The sequence below is a fragment of the Pelmatolapia mariae genome, linkage group LG9 (genome assembly GCF_036321145.2).
Source record: "Pelmatolapia mariae isolate MD_Pm_ZW linkage group LG9, Pm_UMD_F_2, whole genome shotgun sequence".
NCBI classification, from domain to species: domain Eukaryota; kingdom Metazoa; phylum Chordata; class Actinopteri; order Cichliformes; family Cichlidae; genus Pelmatolapia; species Pelmatolapia mariae.
This window is the reverse complement of record NC_086235.1, coordinates 16,111,124-16,133,587: the sequence shown is the minus strand read 5'-3', so window position 1 is coordinate 16,133,587 and position 22,464 is coordinate 16,111,124. Positions and strand designations below refer to the sequence as shown.

Sequence of the window (22,464 nt, the reverse complement as noted above, 5' to 3'; positions counted from 1 at the left end):
AATGCGGGAGGCCCGGAGAGATTGCCGTGGCCTCTTCTCCCTCTTGCCCCTCGCTGTGCTCTTAATTAAGGAAATGACAGCTCTCCTAGCGGCAGCAGTAGCCATAATGTAGCTAATAGTGTTACCGGCAGACACTCAAAAGTCAGTCCCTGGTGATTTTCTATCCCCAGAAACACTATTGACCTATCCCTTGCAGCTTCTCCACCCCAGCCTCTAAACAGAGTATTACTTCCCTGCAGGTCCAGAGGGAGCCATCTGACTAAGAGCACCTGGAGTTATTGGCAGCAGATTATGCCCTGTGTTATTGTTGAGGGCTTTGGTGGGAGTAATGAAACACTGAGCTAAATCACTGGTGATTTTGGCTCTCTTGCATTCTACAAGGAGTTAAGTAAATCACTATAAAGCTCGCACTGCATATTACAGGCTGCTGTCTTCTATAAAGCACTGTGCCTTGGGTGTAACATTACTTTTTAGACTTTATTCCACGCTGCTTGAGATAGAAAAATGAAAGTGAAATGGTCTGTCTCTCTCGGCTCTCAGCGCAATGCCACATCAACTTTCCAAGTGGTATTAACAAAATCAATGGTCAAACAATCTGGGACAATTGGTTGTGTATTGATGGAATTAAACCTTGTGTATGATGTGGCTTGTTGTCTATCCGCGCTCATCCTTTACGCTCCGACAGCCCGCATATCGCCGTCCAACATAAATGCTCCAAGTCAGCAGCGCAACACACTTTTGATGATGAAAACCGTATTATCGTGTCGCGTGTTGTCGCAGCGCCGCAGCAGCTCCACTCAGCAAACAATTAAGGACGTAATTAACTTTTAATCTTCACTCTTTTTTTTTTTTTTCGTTTTTTTAAAATGTGAAATTATTTTCCGTGGATTAGATTTCAGTGGAAAAATGATTGACAACATCTTAATAGCAAACACACGCACTCAGCCAGACATTTTCAAAAGGACCATTATAAAAATGGGGGCTGGCTATTCATTCTGAAGAGCCTGAATCGTTACCGGGCCTCTCGTACATTTGACAACTTACATAATGCATTTCCACTAAAATAGCTTAAGTGTTAAAGCTTCTTTTATGGGCAAAAATTGATTCATAAATGCACTGAGGCGAAAGCTAACGTGAACACAAAGCTTTCAATAACACCCACTTTATACAGACTGTCAATGTATGAAGCGGTTGCATTAGACAAGGTGGCGTGCTGATTGCTTTATGAAATCCAGGCTAATTGTTTTGTGGTGCAGTCCTTGGGGCTCGCTGCATTAAGACAGGCCGAATGAAGTCAAATAAATATAGCTCTTTGCCCCCCCGCCACCCTCCCTCCCTCAGCACCCACGTAGCCCTGAGAGGCCTTCTGCCTTGTGTGGCATTGAAAGTCGCTCTCCAGTGGCCACTTTGGTGATCAATGAGAGAGAATTTATATAGTGGTGGATATTGGCAATATTTCCATGGCATAACTCACATCCAGCTGCACTCAGTGCTCTGTAAGAAACATAATTATTCCGCTTACATTTTTTAAAAGAGCGAATTTGCTCTGATGTTCCCGTCATGTCACCGTCAGAAACAGTTTGAATTTAATAAAGACTGCTTCGTTTAAGCAGTCAAGGCCACGAAGCCATGCATTTATGTACATTTGTGGGCTAAAGGGTGCTTTTGTTCCTCCAGATGAAGCTGTATTTTAAGGGCACTTTGCGCTGTTACAACGGCAATTAAAGCTGCTTAGGAATTCATAAAGTAAAAAAGGAGATGTACCCTGAATGTCCTAGATAAATGTAAAGCTATGCTGAATGCACGACGCTTGTTCTTTCATCCGTTTGGCCTCTTCTTTCATCTCTCCTCACATCAATACATCCATTCATTCCATTTTATCCATTGTGTGACCTGTGTATAATCACGGCATCAAAGGCGTTTCTTTTCAGTAAAGGTTTGATCGAGATATACTCTATTTTTCCTCCTCTGTATGCAGCATTAGTCTCCATCTGGAAATACATTTAAGAATCATTCACGTTGGACAAGAAGATTTTTTTTAATTTATTTATTTATTTTAGGGAAAGAAACGCCAAACGTGTACGTGAGATTTTAGTAATAAAGAAGAATTGAAGATTGACTCCCCGGGTATTTCTTCTGTCAGCTATTTAATTTAGTTAAAGAAATTACACAAATCCTTTGGGGGGAGATGTGCATGTGTATTTATTTATTATCGATTTCTACCCCTGCGATAAACATGTTAACGTTACAGATATTTGCAAGGGGGATGAAGCTTTCTAAGTTATTGTGAAATGATGCAATGAAAGGCATCAACGAATCGTTATTCATTAAGTCTCCCGCACTGTTTATCAGATAGAATCCATTATTCACAACCAGTATCTTAACTACAGTCATCAGCCCCACTCTCTGGAGCTTATAGGTGATTTTATAAAGTGTTGTTCTTTCATTATTAGATGAATATCCTCATTTTGCTAATTGACTTTGTTATGATGGTAATTGGATAATTCACTGGCGGAGAAGTTGCTCAGTAGCACTACTGGGTGTGTTATTGTTATCACAGCGTGGCAGCTGCATTTAGAGAATTGCTTTGAGATGCTTGGAAAGTTTGAGTTGCAGTAAATGAAAATAAGGCCGTTTCAAGTCTGGAGGAAGGAAAATTGCTTTCATTTGATAAGGTTCAAACTGAGAATTAACTGCTTGGAGACAATACGGCTAATGACATCCAGTGCAATAATTTATGGTCCTGTAGTATCTATTCTCTGCTTTTCCAAATAAATAACAGCAGATTATGACGGCTTTTGTAGTATCTCTGCTTTTTATTGACTGTAATACAGCCACAAAGTATTTCCTGTATGTTCAGACTGATCTTAATTCCAGATACTGAGTGCACAGGGTGGGGCCGGGCACGGCATGATCTGTAATGGGTGAAATAATTGGTGAAAAGAGACTGGCTTGTCAAAAAAGCCACTGCGTCGCGAGGTTGATAAGCGAGAGGATGTGGACCTTTATCGGGAAGCAGGGCCAGCCAGCCAGAGGTAGAAACCAGCTAGAAAAGCAGGCTCCCCCTTGGGCTTTCACATCAACCATCAAATGCTTGAGGTTCATTTGTTGGGTCATGCCATTCACCAATTATTTGGATTTTATGCAAAGATGAAATGATTTTAGTTGGCGGAGGAGAGTTTTAAAATGTACTGCATAAATATAGTTGACAGGCAATAAGATCTTGCTGGCAAGGCTATTGAATAGTACGTTTTGTATGAGGCTTTTATAAAAGGACTAGAAACCACTGCATGCCCAGTATATTTAACAAAAAACGAAAGCCCATGAATAAAAAGACACAATGCATCAGGGATTTATTCTTTATTTAAAAGCTGTGATATTCCATTTAAGAAAATCAATTTTTTGAGTGGAAATGTGATTAATTTTTCTTTTTTTAATTCATTGCCGACATTGTGCAGTTTAGCAAGGTTTTGTGGCCTTCAAATGCATTTCCACATGATTGGTTTGATTTCATCTACCATTATATTCAGGGGAAGACTTGTTTTATGAGGAATAAAGTGCATTTAAAGAGATGTGTTAACTTTTTGTGAGGCCTTTTGTATCTTACATTCAAAACATGGTCGGGTTTATTAAATTCCACATGGCATGTAACCTCTTTTTGTGTACATCTGCGTTTTTGAAATAAGTAAGTCAGTTTTATTGTGCCTGTAAATTTACTTGGTAACTATGGGTAATAGAAGTATGAAAACCTTTCAATTTTAAAGCTCATCCAAAAAACAGGAACATTTTAGTCTATTGAGAGACTACAAAAAAGTCTTTTTCTTTCTTTCCACCACAGGTTGTCCAGTCACACAATAGCACTGCAACATATTCAACACATAATTCAGCTTTCAGATGTTGGTTAAATAATGCAGACACGCAGCTCTTAAGTCTGTTTAAGGATCAGCAGAATAGCAAGACTCATTCAGTTTTCTCATAACAAACAACAGCTGCTAGCAGGGCAATATCAGAATATCAGATTTTCTCTTGTAGCCAAAAGACTGCATGAAAACCACATTTTCCTCAGATGAGTCACCTTTAATGTTGTTTATTGTCTATTTGCTTTCATTTCTGCAAGTGATTCACACTCATAATACGAGTGTAGGGAGAGATTCTGTGAGTATAACAGTGCCATAAGAGCAATAATTATCATAACTGTATTGTTAACATCAAATCAGCATTTCATTTTCTAATATCATGGTTATTGTCACTTCTGGTATAACGCAAGCCCCTTGACTGATGCCTGTCCAGAGAAATATGACACATTTGTGGACAAATTGACAAAGTGTCTACGACCCTCAAAGTTAAACGGTCTCTTTTGGGGTGGAGATACAAGATTTATATTGTCTAGCCAATAAAAAGAGGTTTGAAAATGTTTAGATTTTCTTTGGGAGAGGATTAGATGCTCAGGTTAAGTGTTTTTTGAGATAAAGTTAGAGACAGAGGATTCATGGATGTAGGGAAGGAGGTCATGCAGAGAGTTGATGTGACTGAAGGCGATGCTTGGGATATAGTGAGATATGGAGGCAGATCATCCACTGTGGAAAGGGAGCAGCCAAATGAAGAAGAGGAAGATCCAATGAGATGTCAAGATGAAGAAAAATATCATTTTCACAGGAAACATGAAGCAGGTGGTCAATGTTTGGTTTGTGAGGCTCTAAATGACCTTCAAACCAGCCAGCTAGCAAAACCTGGTTGCTTTGGAAGCATGGTAGCTGTCTCTCATGGTACCACGGCTGCTGGCTAGGTCCAGGATTTGTTCAAAAAACAGCAGTTTGCCCGCAACATTGCTGCTCAGATGTCGATGTGCTCAGACTAGCTTAATTGTAATATGTCAACTGTGTGAGCACAAAAACTTCTCAGTTTCTGAAATGAGTCCCAGAGACCAGTCGGGTACCACACAGCAACAAAATGTTTGTGAAATTTAAAGCTTCCTTTGTTGGGTAGTTGGTATTGGGAAGGGTCATTGTCCAATCTCTAACTGAGACTTTGCTGTTCTAACCTTACTACAATTTATGTTTACATAAATGTTAGTTTAGCCATCATCTATTGACAGATAAAGTAACACAATGGTAACTGATTAAAGCAGTCCGGTATTTACATACTTGTATCTGAGGCACTCAAATACCTCATTCTTTGCCCTCGTAAATATGAAGCAGCAGGCCTGAGTAAAATGCAACTGAAATATATAAAATCAAATGTTTATTTATTCAAAAGATTATTCTTTAAGAAAAATATACTTCCAGATTCCATATTTTGGGCATAAATATGTTTTTGAGTGTGGAAAAATAAAGTACTGCTTATACAAAGTAAATACTTTCTTCATGCTCAGCATATAATTGTAAGAACAAGACTGGATTTTATTATGAATTAGCCACAAAACTTAAAATGCATAGCGTTAGCGAGCACTTACACTTAGGTTCATCCAAAAAGACAACATCAAATATAACATCAACATTATGTTTTTTTGTATTTCTCCACTGTGGACGATGTGAAATATTGCAGGAAGTGACACAGCCACAGTGCAACAAAGGCCAATTATTGCCAGACGTCTTTATTAAAAAAATGACACCATCTTTGACATAATATGACATATTTGTGACTAAAAATAAGCAGCTGTCAGTTCACGGTGAAGCTTTTTCAGGCCTTTATTTAGAAAAATCAGACTTGAAAAGAACTGAGCCATTTCGCCTCATTGAGATAGGGTAGGTACAGTTGTTCAGATCTAATGAGAAACCTAAGCAGACATCAGTTTTGAATCAAATATGGCTGAACCCTAACTGATGCATGATAGCATGAGGCATCTAGTTTGTCCCAAAAGTGTCTGCTTCAACTCAAAAAGATGAGCAGAAAAAAAGAAATGAATACAGAAATCTCTCAGGTGAAATCCACAGAGCTGATTTAACTTTGGCAGAAAAAGGAAGTTCTCACATACGCTCCGACTCTTAGTAAGTCGCAAAATAAAAAAATTCATGACATGGTTTTCATGACCTTTAGACTAAATACATTTATAAGGCACTTTTAATTTAAAAAAAATCATGTATTAATTAACAGCACGCATGGTACTCAGAGGAAGCGCGCACATTTCCCATAGTTTGTAGAAATTACTAAACGAAACTTTGTAAAAAGAGACAAAAAAAATGTCCTTTACATAAAAATCAATCAGAGCTGAAAAGGAAAGGACAGGATGTCACGCTGATGACATTTTTTTTCTTCAAAATATTATACAATGTAAAAAAAAAAGAAAAATCCTCTAAGAACGATCACTTGATAAAGATGTCTCCAAATAGAACTCGCAAATACCTCGGATAAGTGCTTGAAGGTCAGTCAGAGGCAGCTTTGTTCACTCAGGTTAAGGTTAATATTATAAAACGTGCCATCAATAAGATTAATCTATGAGTAGATATCTACTGTATTGACAGGAAGACTGTAAGAAAGTGAGGGACCTTGTTTGTAATAGTTTTGCAAGATTACATTTCTATGCGTTCACTTTAACCAACTTATTCAAAACACATTAATCCTCTGAACCATGAAACTGCTTCTTTTCAACTCTCATATTTGAAGTCTTCTCATGAAAATCAATAGAAGGTTACTGTGTGTGTTGGGCCTTGTTTATCAGGTGTTTGTCAGCTTCTTTGATGTTGTTTTTAAGATCGTGTAATTGTAAAATACGCACTTTTTGCTGCACTTTAGCCTGATTTTTACTGTAGGGTCTTTTTTTTTCTTTTTAAATCGCTGGAATCGGAAGGTAAATATTTAGGATCATTTAAGATTTTTCAAGAAGTGCGATTAAGTCTTTGGGTCAATAAAAAGGTGTCACATGATCTCCATATCATCGGGGTCAAAGGGTGAGGGTCAAATCAGCCTTTTGGACCTTTTAGAGCAGTCCACACTCAGAGGACTGCTGGGAGATTCTCTCAGATAGGGATTGCTTTGATAACCAATCATCGGTGCCCTTTATTTTCCCTGCAGCCATCAGCAAGCTTATTATCATGTCCCTGTCTGCTCCGCTCCACTCTGCCCTCATAGCAAACAGGTCTAATTGTGTCTCATAGCTGCAGGCCCAGAGCAGGGGGGGTGTGGTGGGTTTAGATGAGTGATACTCAGTGATGTAAATGGCTGAATAATATGGCCCCTGCATTTGTGGTGGAGCTCTATCTCTCAGCGGTAATCTAGGCCATCGGGGACCCGCCAGTATGCATCATCCCCCATCAATGAGCCTCTCCGCTGGTTGGTAATTTATTCAGTGCTACAGCGGTTATTGATAAAGCACTTAAATACAAATTCCACCCACCCCCCCTTTCCCCAGCTGCCCTCTTCTGTTCTGTACGAGACTGTGTTGTAACATCGCCGTGTGCTGTGCATTTATCTACTTATCCAGCCTGCCTCGATCTCAGGTGGATTTCATTTTTGTTTGTTTGTTTTGTTCCCGTTTTCTTTGGACTCTGCTACATGGCTCTCTCTGCCTGTTGCTCTTTCAGGAGCTCGTGACGGATCGGTTCAGTCTGACACCAGCAGCAGTCCCTCTGAGCAGAGTCAGCTGGGCCAGACTCACCCAGCATACCCAATGGGTCCACAGGTGAGTGAGAAGATACACAAAAATCTGAACACAGGCTTGATGAAAACCTTTATTATCTTAAAAGTTAAAGACATTTACACGGTGCAAGCTGGGATACTCAGCTAAATAAGTTGGATTTCTCATAAAGCTGACAGACCGTAGGTAGGATTTAATTAAAAGAAAACTAATAAGATATTAGACAAATAAAAGTAAAGGCATTTGCACTTTTCTGGCATTTGGTGAAGTAGTATCAGGAAATACGCTGACAAAAAAAAGGTAAACGAGGCTCTTCAAATGCACAAAGAACATATTTAACCCCCCTGAGAACCTTCCTTCAAATGTTAATTGTTCTTGAAATCATCCAGTTTAATTAAATAATCCAGACACAATGCTTTAAAAAAAGAGAGATCTTTAGGTATTGTTTGCTAAGAATTAAACGCTCAAATGTCTCCCCCATCTTGACTGTTTCATTAGTTTTCACTGACTGACTGCACTTTAATTAAATATTGTAAAAATTAGGCATGAAGCATATGTATGGTACCTTAGATAACTTACAGAAATACAGAAAAAAACTCCCCATTTCTTCTAGTTAGAAGCTGAAGGCTTTATTTTTTACTATATTAAAGTTTTACTGTTTTTAAAATCGCGGTTTTGCCAAATTTCCAACAGTTCCATACATTTCCACTCATTTTTTTGCCGCTGGTGCTGATGTGAGAGACTGTAGGAGGAAGAAATTCATTAACAGTTGAAAGATGAAGCCTAAAACTTCTGCTACATAATGCTGTGTACTGTTCAGTTCTCAAACCTGTTCTCAAAATGAACCAGCTCAGTGGATAAGAGATAACTCTATGTCCTTGACAGCTTTAATTAGACTCAGAGTCTCTAAAAATTATCCTTTTTTAAATTAATTGATCTATTTTCTTTGTATTTTTAGTAAGCGGGACGATTTCCGTGGCCAATAATGTCTTTCTATCTATTTTATAAGGCACGCTTTTATTTTCTTAAGCATACCAACTTTCATCAGAGTCACAGGTCTTCTAGTTGTGTGTACTCGGATTACACACCCAGTTTGAGATTGAGTCTTATTATCTCAGTGCACGTGGTGACTAAAACACGCCTGAGCTGAATCCTGTGAATTCTTTTCAGCAAAATTGTGAAATTGTGAAGTATTTAATCAGCACACATCATCTTCAAATGTTATTGAGTTGTGGCACTAATGAGCTGACAATACAGGGCCTGTCAAAACAACGTTGGGAGCAAAGAGCCTGAGCCTGCAGCCTTGTTAATAGCTCAATCAGGCATTGTCCTATTTGATTGGATTTATTGGCCTGGTGGCTCTGCGATGTTTAATGAACATCTATCTCATTAGCGTTGCTCAATGTCACCGCTCAACACACATGCACACTCGCAGAGTGTCAGGTTTCCTCCACCCGCTTTAATAAGGCCATTCTCCCTGCACTCAGTGTTAGTCAATGACAGTCAGTCCTCATCAGGAGAGACAAAAGAGGAAACATGAGACGTTGGAAGAGCAATTCAGGTCTGTTGGGAAGGTTTGCAGGGTGAGGAATCTCGAGTGAAAGAGTCAGTCTGCCATAAGTGGCGATAATAAATGTGCTTAATTAAAAGCGCTGTTCTGATAACATACCCTCCCTGGTCAAATCTGCTGTTTTACTATTAGATAAGAAATAAACAGAAGAATAAACAGGGGAAAGAAAGCTTCTCAAGCAGGCAGCAGTTACAGTCTGAGCCTCAGCAGGCGGCTCTCAACAGTCACCATCTAATATATTAATGCTGTCAGTACAGTCTCTGTGAAGCTAACACTTTTCAGAAACAAAGGCGCTCCGCATGCCATACCCAATTCTCTTGTTCCAGGATCAATATGTTTTGATAGATTCTCGCTCCAGAGCCGGATATTGTTCGAACAACCATTATCCGATGGTAGTTTACCCAACATGAATCTACCTTCCTTCTGTTTCCCACTCGCAGTTAGGATGACAAAAGTCTGCTATCTGGGTGATTATGGGCAATTTCTCAGTGCCAGAGCTGCCAAGCAGATAGAAGGGCCTATTCTCCCCTGATGGGCAGAGAGGCTGGGTACCACATCGAGTCCTGAGTGGGGCTGCTTCCCCTTCCAGAGCCGAACACACACACCCAGTCCGTGCGCCTGTGCGGCCCCTGGGAGACCACTTCTCAACACTCAGCTGTCAGGTCTGCCAAGCACTGTACAGCAGCTTTCCAGCAGCACCTATGGAGAGGACGAGTGAGAGGATCAGGTGAAAAGGAAGAGGGTGAACTGCCTGTAAAATCCGGATAAGCGATGCAGGGGATTCGCTCGCTGCGTGGCTGCAAAGCTGAGCTAATTATGTTCTCGCTAACTTCTTTCTCATCTCAGATTTTGACGTGCACATATGCAGCCCTCACACGGCAGATGAAGATCATAATCAGGCTTAAACTGGCGCAACAAACAGCCTAAACACCCAGAGCTCACTCGTGCTTTAAAGAATCTCCACAGTGCTTTCTCTTCAGCGCTGCCTCTGTGCCTAACAGCTGTCTGCTTCTCCAGAGCTGCCAGTAATGATAAATAAATCAGGGCTACATCTGATAATTGCAGAATTGTCTTTTAATGTTATTCCCTTCCATGTGAGGCTGTCTTTACTGTCAAGCCTGGCAATCTCATTTTGTTTGATTCAGAGATGAAATGTTCAAAGAGCGTCTTTGATTATGCGCCGCTTCGATTTGAGATTAAATTTAGTTAAAAAACTGAGATTAAACACGTGTCACTTGCAGCTAACAAACGCGTCGCCTTTGTTAGTGTCCTTTGAGGATTCTTTGAGCTCCCGAATTATTAATTCATTTTTTAAAGTTAATGGCAAATGTCATTTCGAATGCTGTCAGAAGCGTCAGTTTGTCATATGCTATGCACTGTTGCTGCGTATCAAAGCAAATGTTGAGAAAGAGGAATCCTTTACAGCGTGCGTGTGAAAACTCCTGCCAGCAGCGTTCACCTCTACAAGCTTTTCTCTTCTTCTTTTTTTATCCTTTTAACAGCTCAGAAACACAAACTGGTGTTCATTTGTCTCTTAGTGCGGATATTTTAGCCATGCTTTTTGGCTTTAAACCGACGTGACCTTGTACCTCTTAAACTGCGATCACATGTACGTCGGAGTGGGAGCGGGCGTTATGCACCGCACAAGGTTATCACAGTGACACGCCTGTCACCTACGAGCACCAGGCTCGAGAGCAGGGTGGGCCCGCTTCACACCAGTCAGCCCGTTCTGCATCCTGTGCAAGCTGCAGACACACCATGCAAAACACAAGCAGATAGCTGACAATTGGAGTTAAAGCTTTGTGAACTTAAAGTAGCACCACAGCGCGCCCAGACTCACCTACTAATGTCCAAAGCAGCCTGCTTTGTTGGGGACACAACACAAAGTGACAACGCGCTTTTATTATTTGACTCCCAAACAACTCAAATTCCACGTTTAAATGTCTTCGGTCCAATTTTAATCAATGCTTAATGAGAATAAATGCAAATTAATGTGTAATTTTGTGTGTATTCGTGGAGCCATGGCACAAACCTTCCTACTTTGGGCTCAAAACTCTCGACGAAAAATGTGTAGGTGTATTTTTCCCAGCCCCACTTCCTCGGAAAATACATTTGAAGAGAGCTTCAAGTGTGCAAAATATCTCAGAGCGATACTTGTGATAACTTATCTTTTCCTCTATGGGTATGACTGCAGCGATTCCACTTTAACTAATATGAATGAATGGATACATGAAGAGACGAGAGTGATGTGTTATATCCCTCATCAAAAGGGCAAAGTACTGCTACGTTATAAAAAAAAAGACTGTGTATTTCAAGCACATTATTCCGTGGTACCAGGGATTTGTTCAGTGGGATGAAACATGAATCACTGCATTTCTGTGAAAGGAAAAAATTCACAGCTCTTTCACAAAGATGGGGTTTGATTTTTGTCAGTACCAACAGCAGTGTGTTTTGACTGTCAGTCTGTGACACAGCAAAGCAGCACAGCTTTCAGCTGCAAAACAGCTGCATTCATCAAAACACACTGATTGGTTATGAAGTCAAGGAACATCTGCTGCACTTGTCTCCATTAAGCATGTCAGGATTTTAAAATAGCGCGTATGTTCATCACTTAATATGCAGAGTCTTTATTTTCTGGGAAATAGGTGCAGTAATTTATTGAAACACATTCAAATATACATGGAAATGTAGTATATAAGGTAAAAGCAGAGTCAAGCTTAAAACTGCATATTTGGTGTGACCAACACAGTCTGAACTCTCTTAGGCAACTGTTATTGTAATTTCTAAATAGGCTTCAAAGCTCTACTTGGGATGTTAGCTCCAGTTTGTTCTCTGTAAAGATGATCCCACGCTGCTTCAATAACCTTAAAGTCCGAGCTCTGGGGAGGCAGATCCATGACTCTTTGGGGTCATTCTCGTGCTGAAAAATGAATCTGTTGCCAATCAGATGCTTTCCAGATAGTACTGGATGGTATATACTTTTCGTTGTTCATAATTCTATCGGTTTAGACAAGATCTCCAACACCACTGCAGCCTCAAACCATGACAGAGCCTCCACCATGTTTTACAGATAGCTATAGACACTCTGTGCTTTTCTCCTGACATCCTTTCATTGATTTCAAAGGATGACATGATGACATGGAAGTCTGACACCTTGGAAGCAAAATCTAAAGAAACAAGGGCCTCAAGATTTTAGCACAGTTCTGTGTCTTAACAATACGCTTAACCATACCACACTAAATGTTTTACTGTTTGCTTTATGAAATCATTTTTGGCATTAGTGTCTTCTAAAGTGGGTCTAAATAAAAAACTATAGCTTAAAGTTGCAGCTTTAATCAAAATACTGATGTAAATTTAAAATATTCATGCAGACTTTCATTGGTGTGTGTGTCTGTGTCTGTGTGGGTGTGTGTGTAAAATCTGAAATAACTGAAAGTAATAAGATCATAAACACAATTTATTTCGCACAAACATAGAAATATATCGAATGATATATTAAACCTTACTTTTATCACATTTTAAAGAAAGCATCTGCGATTATCTGACCTATGATGTTATGCCTGTGTGTGTGTGTTTTTATGTGTGCCCTCTTCAGTCTCTCCTGGTGGCGCAGCAACTGGCTAACGCGGTAGGTGGCGTGATGTCCGGGGCGGCGCCAGGCATGAACCAGCCCATCCTCATTCCCTTCAACGCAGGCGGGCACCTGGGCGGGCAGCAGGGCCTGGTGCTCTCCCTGCCCACCGCCAACATCCAGAGCCTGGTGGCTGCTGCTGCTGCGGGGGGCATCATGACGCTCCCCCTCCAGAACCTGCAAGGTGAGAAAAAGGGAGCTGTAGACAAGAAGCTGCAGAAAAATGACCCAGCTACTCTCAGGAATTGTTATTGCCTCGTATTCGTGTAGAGCAGACGACTCGGGAATTATTAGTAATACATAAAACAAGTAAGAGTTTGGTGCGCATTCATTTTAAGCCACTGAACAATGTTTTTTCCCCAACAAAATGCTTTAGAGGTCTTGGCCAGGTAAGAGTCCTTGAGGGGTTTAGATCCCAAAAAGCAGCTATCCTCGACTTGCCCAGAGGAACCAACCATATTAATTACAGGTCAGCGTTTTGCAGTGCAGCACAGAAGCACTTTATGCCTCTTTCCTGTGCATAAGAGTGCACTGTACTTCACTTTTTTATCTCTTATCCACCTCATCTGTCCATCCACATGGCTGTACTTATCCTTGCCTTTTAAACTTTAATGCCCAAGTGTTCTCTTTTGATCATAGTTGTAAATGGTTTTCATTTTAATGTTTAAAACATTGTCTCTTTTATACCATTAGATTGAGGGATGGATGGGGAAACCGTCAGTCATAAATCTTAGATGAGAGAGCCGCACTAATGTAAAAAGATGCCAGGCTACATGTAAAGCAGTGTGTTTTTAGGAGGGAGATTACAATAATGCCAGTGCAGCACAAAGTGCAGGGAAGTCTCCCTTCATGTGGGGGAAATGGATGGACAGATGCCCTGAGTGAGGAAATGTGGAGGTAGAAGCCTAATGGACACAAACATGCATAAATAACAGCAGCCATCGCTGTGGGCAGAGCTTTTAATAAACCCGCATCTATCCAGCGAGCCCTTCAATGTATCCGTCAGTAGTGGACGATAATGGGCCCAGCAGGCCCGTCTGACTCACACTTCAACAGATCTTCCTCGTGGCGCGTGAGGAACAACCCGGAGGCTTCAGCGATCCGATGAACTGATCGACAAACACATTGTCAGGGTGTCAGAACACCAAAACAAACACCTCTCAGTCATCCATATTGTCCACTGCCAAACAAACCAACAAAGAGTCTGAGTCCAGTGTCCTGATAAAATTCTACAGCCATCAGAGACACAAAGAGAGAGACAGAGGGAAAAAAACTGTTGTGGAGAAATGCCTCTGTGGCAGATCTTTTTTTAAGCGTGCAGACTGACAGACTGCCTGTTCGCACGTCCTCTTATCTGAAGGGGATTCATTGAAGGGACCTCCGTGGAGAGAAAGTGACACAAGTCACGAGTGAAGCTAAATGTCTTGACTGTGTCCGGGCCCCTCTAGCCACGCTGCGCTCCTCCACTCTCCCCTGTCTGAGTTCATCACAGCTCCGCTGAATGAGGCCTGCTGGCACAGCACCTCTGTCAGACAACTGCAGCTCTGGCCTCTGCCCCCGTGTCCCCCTCGCTCCCCCTCCCAGACCCTCCAGGCCTGATTAATCACACATATAATACGATGCTGCACTGTCGCCAGGGAGCAGTCAGCTCATTTCACGACTTCGGGAGCGAGTGTAGTTTACAGCGTTCACACTGCTCCCTAATTAGTGTCAGATCAGACAGAAGACAACAGTGAGGCACAGTAATGAGACTCTGGGAGGAGCCCAGCCAATGGCTGTATTTAAATGTAATGAGGCAGCTAATGACCAACTAATAAGGCTGTTTGTCTTGTGGAGTGGGCGGTTTAGGACAGAGGATATTAGATACATTAAATCTCTGTACATTGTCAGGATGTCATGTTTCACTAGCTATATTAGATGAAATTAGGGATTTCAGTGCATGCACTTTTTGCATTTTTATATTAACCTTTAATGAGGGAAATGAAGTAAAAAGAGAAACAGTAACCGCAGCGTTTTTGATCAGGCTAATCAGAGCTGGCTCTGTGAGAATAAATGTTGACAGAAGGGAACCGACTGGACTTGTACTAGCTTTAGGAGGGCAGCTCTCTCAGACTGTGATGAATAACTATCACTGTAATGGGGTTGTGCTATAAAGTTGGAGCAGTTGCTTAAATAAAACTGAGCAGCATCTTGTGGCAGACTCAGTAAACACAAGCACCAGTGTAACTGGTTATTTGTCAGAATGATTTATGCCTGCAAACATGCAGTAAAAACAAATCCCCAATGAAACTAAACAAGGGAGAAAGTTATCTTTTGTGACAGAGTGCACACAATTCTAGCTGACTTCACAGAGGCAAAAACTAGGTTGGGTCATGCTAGAGGTCTGTAAATATGACGGCTGATAGGAATAAAAATAAAAAAAATCATACATGATTTTCACAATTTCAGATCTAAGTATGCACGACTGATGCAGCCATCTGCAGATTTCTGGTCTTGAATATGACGCTACCTTTCTGCTGCATTTTTAATAGGCCTTTACTTCATAACAAGCAAAGCATGATTACCATACTTGTAAAACTAGTTGTTTCAAAGCTCTATACATGTAATGCTCATTGGGAGGAAGCAGAACAAAGTCTCATCTGTCTACTCCTCTCCTCTACGACTCACTCAAAGGTAATGCAAGAAGCTAGTTTACCGGAGCGCTTTCATATTAATAAGCATATCCCATCTTATTTGCTCTCAGCAGAAAGCCAGGGAGCACATCACATCAGAGAGCCGAGTTCTAATGGTGAGGTGAGAGCATTGTTCCTCTGTACTCGTCCGCAGGAAACACAAAACAGCACTCAAGCTTCCTGATAAAGGTCGGCATCCCACTCACCTGCAGTAATGAGACCCCGTGTCAGTGCCAATCAAAGGCATGTCTGCCGTTTTGATGAAAACGCTCAGCGGTGTCGTTCGCAGGTTGTGGGTTTTGCCGTGATACAAATTAGGGAAATCACTCTGCTCATTACACCACCAAAGGGTGGGCTCCTGGGGGGGGAAGAACCAAATGTTTCCACACTAGTTAGACATGTCAGACTGCATCTCTTCTGCCTCAGCTGACTGCTGCTCCTTTAAGAGGTTAGCTCACCGGGCCGGGCCGCTGACTACCTCTGCCTCCTCTGTCCTCTGTGGGAATGCCTCCGTGTCCCTTTAGCCATTACATTAGCAGAGCCGGAGAGTTTCAGATATTCTTTTTGGGCTTTTTACAAACACAGCAGCCGCTCATTGTGCGGCTGCTTTTCTCTTGTGTATGTTTCAAATCATTTTGGGGGGGGAGAAGAGCCGCTGCTGTTTGTGGGCACATTCAGCCAGTAGAAGAGTGCATTAGGAAGCGCCACACGCAAGCGGTCCACACTTCCTCACCCGCATCTGCCATCTTAACACAATAGAGGCCAAACCCATCCCTTCTCCCTTATCACTGTTTAATTTGAAGTGTTCTCGAGCAGTATGTATTCCACGTCGTCCTTTAATGATTTAACTTTGCTGTGGTTGTAAGATGACTCGCAGGGGAGAGAGCCGCATTAAATAAATAACAGTGATAAAATGTAGACCTCATACATTTCAAAGCTAATGCAACTAGCGGTGCAATAGGAGCAGCTGCACACAGTCCTGGAGCGGTAATTTGATTGATTTGTTGTGACAGCAGCCAAATAATTGAGAGTGAGAGGTGCTGCTGGAGATGAAGCGCAGGCAGAGGCAGGTTCACCAGCCAGTCCCAGCAGATATGGCACCCGAGTTCTCATCTCTGCCATTGATATCTGCCAGTGGTTTATTGTTTGTCTTCAATAAGAAGCTCGGAAACGTGCCGGGTTAGTGCCTTCGTGACAGTTTGGCGACAGAAAGGAGAAAAGAGGGAGAAAAAATCGCCAATCAGAACAAACAGGAGAGCATTAAGAGGGTTAGGATCAACCACACGGGTTTGATGCACATATAAACACACACACACTCTCTCTCCCATGAGGCTCATTTATACTCTGATGTCTGTTTTCAAGCTGAGATGTAAGTAAATTTCACCTCCTGCTGCTTCACTTGTTGCAGCCATGCTAATCATTTGTTCTGTATTCAAGTTACATATTTTCCATAATTGCTTAAAAAAACAACGATCCTCTGTGTTTCTTGAATATACAGATTTTTTTTTTATGTATGCATCCCCAGACATTTCTGTGTTTTGTGTCTGGTAAGAAACCGTTGTTTTGTGTGTGTGTGTGTCTGTTAACCTTCTGGCTCTTGGCTCGGTTTTTGTTTCTATGGATGGTGGCGGTGTCACTCTGGTTCAGCCATGCCACAGGACAGCACGCTGCCAGAGCCCGAAATAGAAAGAAAGGAAAGAAAAAAGGGGGAGGCTTGGAGAGGAGGGGAGAGGGGAGGGGATGAGTCTTTATGGCGGTGTGGAGGAGGACAATAATATTGTTAATCAGATGTGGCTGTGTCTGCTCCTCCACAGCAAACCCTGACATCTGCCCTCACTGGTAAACACTGAGGGAGGCTTTTTGCAAAACCACCTGCCATAAACACACAGTCTACAAGGCGGTCGCTCACCATCGCACAGTGTCCGTCTGCGCTGTGTGTGCAGGCAGTGTGATGCATTCATTTTAATGGATTTTACTCAGGGTGGCAATAAAGCGGCGTGGATTAGGAGAGGATCGTTTTCTGAATTAGGAGGCGGAATTTCTAGATGGCAAATTCTGAAATTAGCTTCCAGTTATGTGAATAATCAAAAACACGTGGAGCAATCCGGCTATTCGCTATTCCCCGAGCTCCGGAGCTAAAAGAGATTATCCACTAGCTGCTGTAATTAAGTTTCTAAACGTGAAACAGCCACACTGCTGGCTTCATTTAGCCAAATTAACCGTTTTTGAATAAAATCTCAATTATCTAATCTTAACACTCTCAATTAAATCATCTTACACCATGATAGCTGTGCATGTTGATTAATATTCGAAACAATTATGCACAATCAATAGAGTTCATCTGTTATAATCGTTCCCGTCGAGTGGACCAGTTAAATGAGGGAATATTGAATGGGGTATAAATTACAATACATTGTTTTCGTGGCATTTCAGCACTTGTAAAGTCTTTCCAGTAAATGCCTTGACCACTCGGCCCCAGAGTTGTTTTGTGGAAATTACATCTCACTTTTAGCCTCCCTCCTCTGACCACACCGCTTCCGAAAGATTTGCTAAAGGTCTGCCATATTGCTGAGGCGCAATTCAGGAGCTTTCAGCAACAATCTGTAGTCAAGCATTTTAAATGAAAATTGATTTGTGATTTACATGGTCAGTGAGGGGAAAATGAACTTATGAAATGTTGTAAATGAAATATTAGACAAGGTGCAGTGGGAGAGAGCAGACAGAGATGGTAATCTTGTGGAACTGGAAGTCCTGCCTGGCAGAACTGGGTGACATTTTACATTTATCTGTGTTCTGCATGAGTTGTAATGTTAATGGTAATTTTATGGGACTGAACTGGAATGAAAATGGTGTTATCACCGATTGCTTCAAATGTGGAATTGTGTAAAGCAGCACAGCGGCATCCTTTATTTCCCATTCCCCAATAATGTGAGTTATTGCGTGATGTGTCCTCTGAGGTTGAACGTGTGTGTTCAGTCCACTTTTTATCAGTCAGGGCGCCTTATATCACATACCTGTGCCACCGGATGAAGCATGCACGCTGCTGTGTTTTGATATTAGTAGAAAGGGCACAAATGTTTCTCCCAGATTTATTCAGCAGGTCTATTCTGCTTTTTCTTAATGATTTCCAAAGGTATTTGTGTTGTCACTGTTATGTTTTATACCTATCTGCATAATTGACTCACAGTAAGTACATATGCACATAACATTATAATATAAAGTAAAATGTTATCAAAACAGATCTATAATGGACTTAATAATACTAGCAAATCAATGTAGCATTACGCTCTGATCAATACTCCTTACACTGGGCCCAGACGTTTTAATTTTGTTCAATAACTTGTGCAGTGAACGTTTCCTGTTCCCGCTCTGACCGTGTACATGTATGGATTTTCATAGAGCTCGCTCTTTCGTGTTTGAAAGAGAAAAGAAGCAAAAAACCTGAGAGAAGAACAAACAAAGTGATCCAGCGGCAGCGGCGGCAGTAGAGGAGCTGTGGGAGTCTGGATCACACAGAGGTCACTTTTAAACACAGCTCTCCGGTTCCCCGCGTGTGAAACCAAAGAGTCCGTGGTGACATTTGTCAGCAGATGGTGTGGAACCAAACCCCTCACCAGCTAAAAGCTATCTGTGGTTACTAATTGCTGACCAGGGCCTAATTACCTTAATTAATGGCTGAGGTATCTTGGGGCCAGATTTGTGGGGGCTTTTATCAGTATCAATGCAGCTTAAAAGGTCCCGCAGGAGGCCTGAGGAGTGCGCAAGTCCCGCGGGTGCTATTCCTGGACTAACTGCAGACACATCACAGATGGATCCCGTGGCATCAGTACAGGACGGCATGTTTGGAGAGAGGTATCTGATACTTACAGATCATAAGAAAGACTCACTAAGTACATGTGAGGGTATAGAGAGGAGGGGGAAAAAAGACTTTTCTTGCATTTTTTTTCTCTTTTTCCTCTGGACATTTTTTCCTACTCCTCTCTGTCATACACAAGGCTGTTTCCTGAATTACACTGCCGTAATTCACAATGACAAAGTAGACTTAGCATCTTTTGCCACAGACCGTGGGGGGTTTTGTTCAGTGAGCTCTCACTGTGAAATTAGCCCTGGTACTTTCATTTTCCAGCTGCAGTGAAATGGTTAAAAGACACACATCAGCCAGTATGGAAATAGAACTGATTCAACAAAATCTGCTGCTGCTGCTTCCCATTGCTTTGCTCTTCACCCATCCAGGAAAAAAAGAAGAAGAAGAAGAAGAAAAAAAGGAAAACCCTCCCCTCTTTTCTCTTCAGCCACCCCCCCTCTTTTTCTCCTTACTATCCCCTCCGCCTCTCCCTTCCCCCAACCCCGTCAGGCACCTTGTCCGCATCCGAAGAAGGCTTGTAAGTTTCGGGTGCATACATTTCTTTTGATGATATATTGTCCTGGTGCGGAATTTCATTTACTGCCGCTGCCCTTTGCTGAACCTGTTGCTAGTCAGTGAGCACGATAAGCGTATAAGTAGCATGCTACTTCATTCATCATACATCGTTCTGGGCTCTCAAATATCTCATATGCGATTCAGGAAGAAACTACTAAACCGGCACAAAGGATCCCACCAGGATCAGCTGTGGTTCCATTAAATGCTGTGTGCAAAAATAAAGCACACTGGGCCGCTTGTTATCGTTGCATCTACAAAACATTAGCCTTCATTTTGCGGTGTACACATTGTTTATGTAGCAAGGAAAAGGGAAAAAAAGGGGGGGGGGTGTATCTCAAGTGCTCAGTGCTCATGTAGTACATAATTCCATTCACATTGCATTTTGAATGCATGCATTTTGAAATCTGTTTTTTCCCTCAGTCATAGTGGCTGCTCTGTGTTGTATTAAACAGCATTAATAATCACAAGAGGCTCAGTGTCACTCAGAAGTCTCCACATCACTAAGGCAGACAGTGTTGTGCTGCTGGGCATGTTGTGCTGTGTGAAAGTGCTTACACGCTCCCTCAGACAACCAAAGGGAATAATTAAAGACAGAAGATGGAGGCAGAAGAATGGAAAGCAAATCCCATTGTTTGGGGTTATTTCATCCCACTGAATTTCTTTTTCTCACTTTCTTTTCGCTCTCTTCTCACATTCCTCCCCAAATGCACTGTGGGTATGTGGCACGTTATCAAAAGCATATGTAAGCGAAGCAGCGCAGAACAAAAGCCCTGTGATGTCCTCCTCATACCCACATTGTCTTTTGATTATTCTACAATCATTTTTATATCTGTGTAAGTTGGGAAGGAAGGGAAGGCTTAATAACCCCATAATATACAATACTGTAGCTGCTCAGAAGTCACAATGCAAGATGTGCTCGAGACGATTTGGAAACAATCCTGCTTAGTCCTCTTTTTAATCTAATGGAGTAATTCTTCAACCCCTCAGTATTCAAGTTGTTACCAAAATAATCCACAATGAAATTCAAATTTAAGGTGAACTAGACTATTAGGGCGACTCTACTCCACTCCATTTCTAGAGCAGTAAATGCAGCCCCTCAATCTCTCTCAGCTTTTACTGTCAGTCAGAGAGCACTCAGTCATCTCCGTGCATCAGGCCCGCAATATTGATTTTTCCACCCACTGAAACAGCCGCATGAACATAAATTTTGCATGAGGCTTTTACTCGCGGCCTCCGCTTTGGTCTGACGACACATGATGGGACCATGAACACGCTGTAATAACCCGGTCTGTCCTGCCAGGCAGACAGGCTCTTTTCAGGAAGAGGGAGCGCGGGTGGGGGGGCTCAACACCTTCTGGACTTTGAAGGACAAAAGCAGGAGACCCCATACTGGGTTTCACTGCATTACATACTGTTTATTTGGAGTGTTTTTAAATGGAGCCTGAAAATATCTCAGAATGTGAAGGTTTGGTCATAAATGAAGCCGTTATAGTTGCTTTAGACAAAATAAAGTATTTCTTTTATTTATTTAATGAGATTTTAATGAAACAACTATGAGAAATGTTTGAAACCAGGATTAGTGCAGAAAGTTTGCCACTTAATTTAAGAAACTTTCAAGCAAAGCAAGATAAACTAATTAGTCGTTTTGTTTTAATCTTTAAAAACCCTCACCTGTAAGATCACTGCACAAAAATGAAAAAATAAAAATCTTAAGGATTGAAATCAGAGGGAAAATAAACTCGGTCTCTCTCTTTTTGCTTGGGACCTCCTGGAACTTTGTCGGGACCCCCCCAGAGGTTCCCGGACCACACTTTGGAAATCAATAACAAAGCGTAAGCAACACCAAAAGGGCAACGTTATCGAGCACACAGGGATTTTCTTGTATGTGTAACAACTCCATGGAGAGGATTTGATTCTTTGAAATGCTTCCCCCAGAGTGAGAATCCTGCAACACTGCTTGATATTGCCTTGCATCACAAAGTGAAAGCATTATCTCTGGATCCCTACAAGCGATGTGGTTTACTCTCCAAAATCCTGTAACTGCGACTCCGCTCAAATCTTAACTACCTATATTTTTTTTCTCTCTCTTTCTCTCCTTTCTTTTTTGTAGTCGCTGAGTTCCTCCTGCAGCTGAAATGCTGATATTGCCTGCTGTGGCTCTCTGAGTAATGTTTTTATTCAGTAGTTCTCGAGCTCCTTTAACGTTTCATTTTCCACGTGTTCATTCCAGCCATTGCCAACGCAGGTATCTATTCTCCATCCCCTTAACGTGATTACCAGCTGTATGCACTCGCCGGTGAAGGAATGTAACACAAATATGTTGCAAGCTGTAAAAAAAAAGAAGCTCTGAGTGAGAACGTGTGTTTGTTTTTCTAAGCCTTTTTCTTTCTAACTCTAGCTTAACTTTTATTTCAGGGATTTAAGCACAAATATGAGATACTTCACTTGATTATTTCCATTTTTTGCCAAAATACCAAACTAGATTGTTGCGTTTCATGGCCTTTAAGACTCAATGATTTGTAATTTCTTTACTCAAGGAAAGAGACGTTATTAACGCCAGCTGGTTGCTGCACGGAAAAATCGTAGTGTTTTCTGAAA

General features: G+C 41.6%; 1 protein-coding gene across 3 annotated transcripts in view; it reads left to right on the top strand.

Annotated features, from left to right (window-relative positions):
* pou6f2 (POU class 6 homeobox 2) overlaps positions 1-22,464 on the top strand; it is a 71,668-nt gene that overhangs the window by 9,934 nt on the left and 39,270 nt on the right. For all 3 annotated transcript variants that reach the window (XM_063484366.1, XM_063484367.1, XM_063484365.1), the window contains 2 exons: positions 7,521-7,618; positions 12,739-12,958. In XM_063484366.1, the coding sequence (XP_063340436.1) occupies positions 7,521-7,618; positions 12,739-12,958 (318 nt within the window). The remainder of the gene's footprint in view (positions 1-7,520; positions 7,619-12,738; positions 12,959-22,464) is intronic.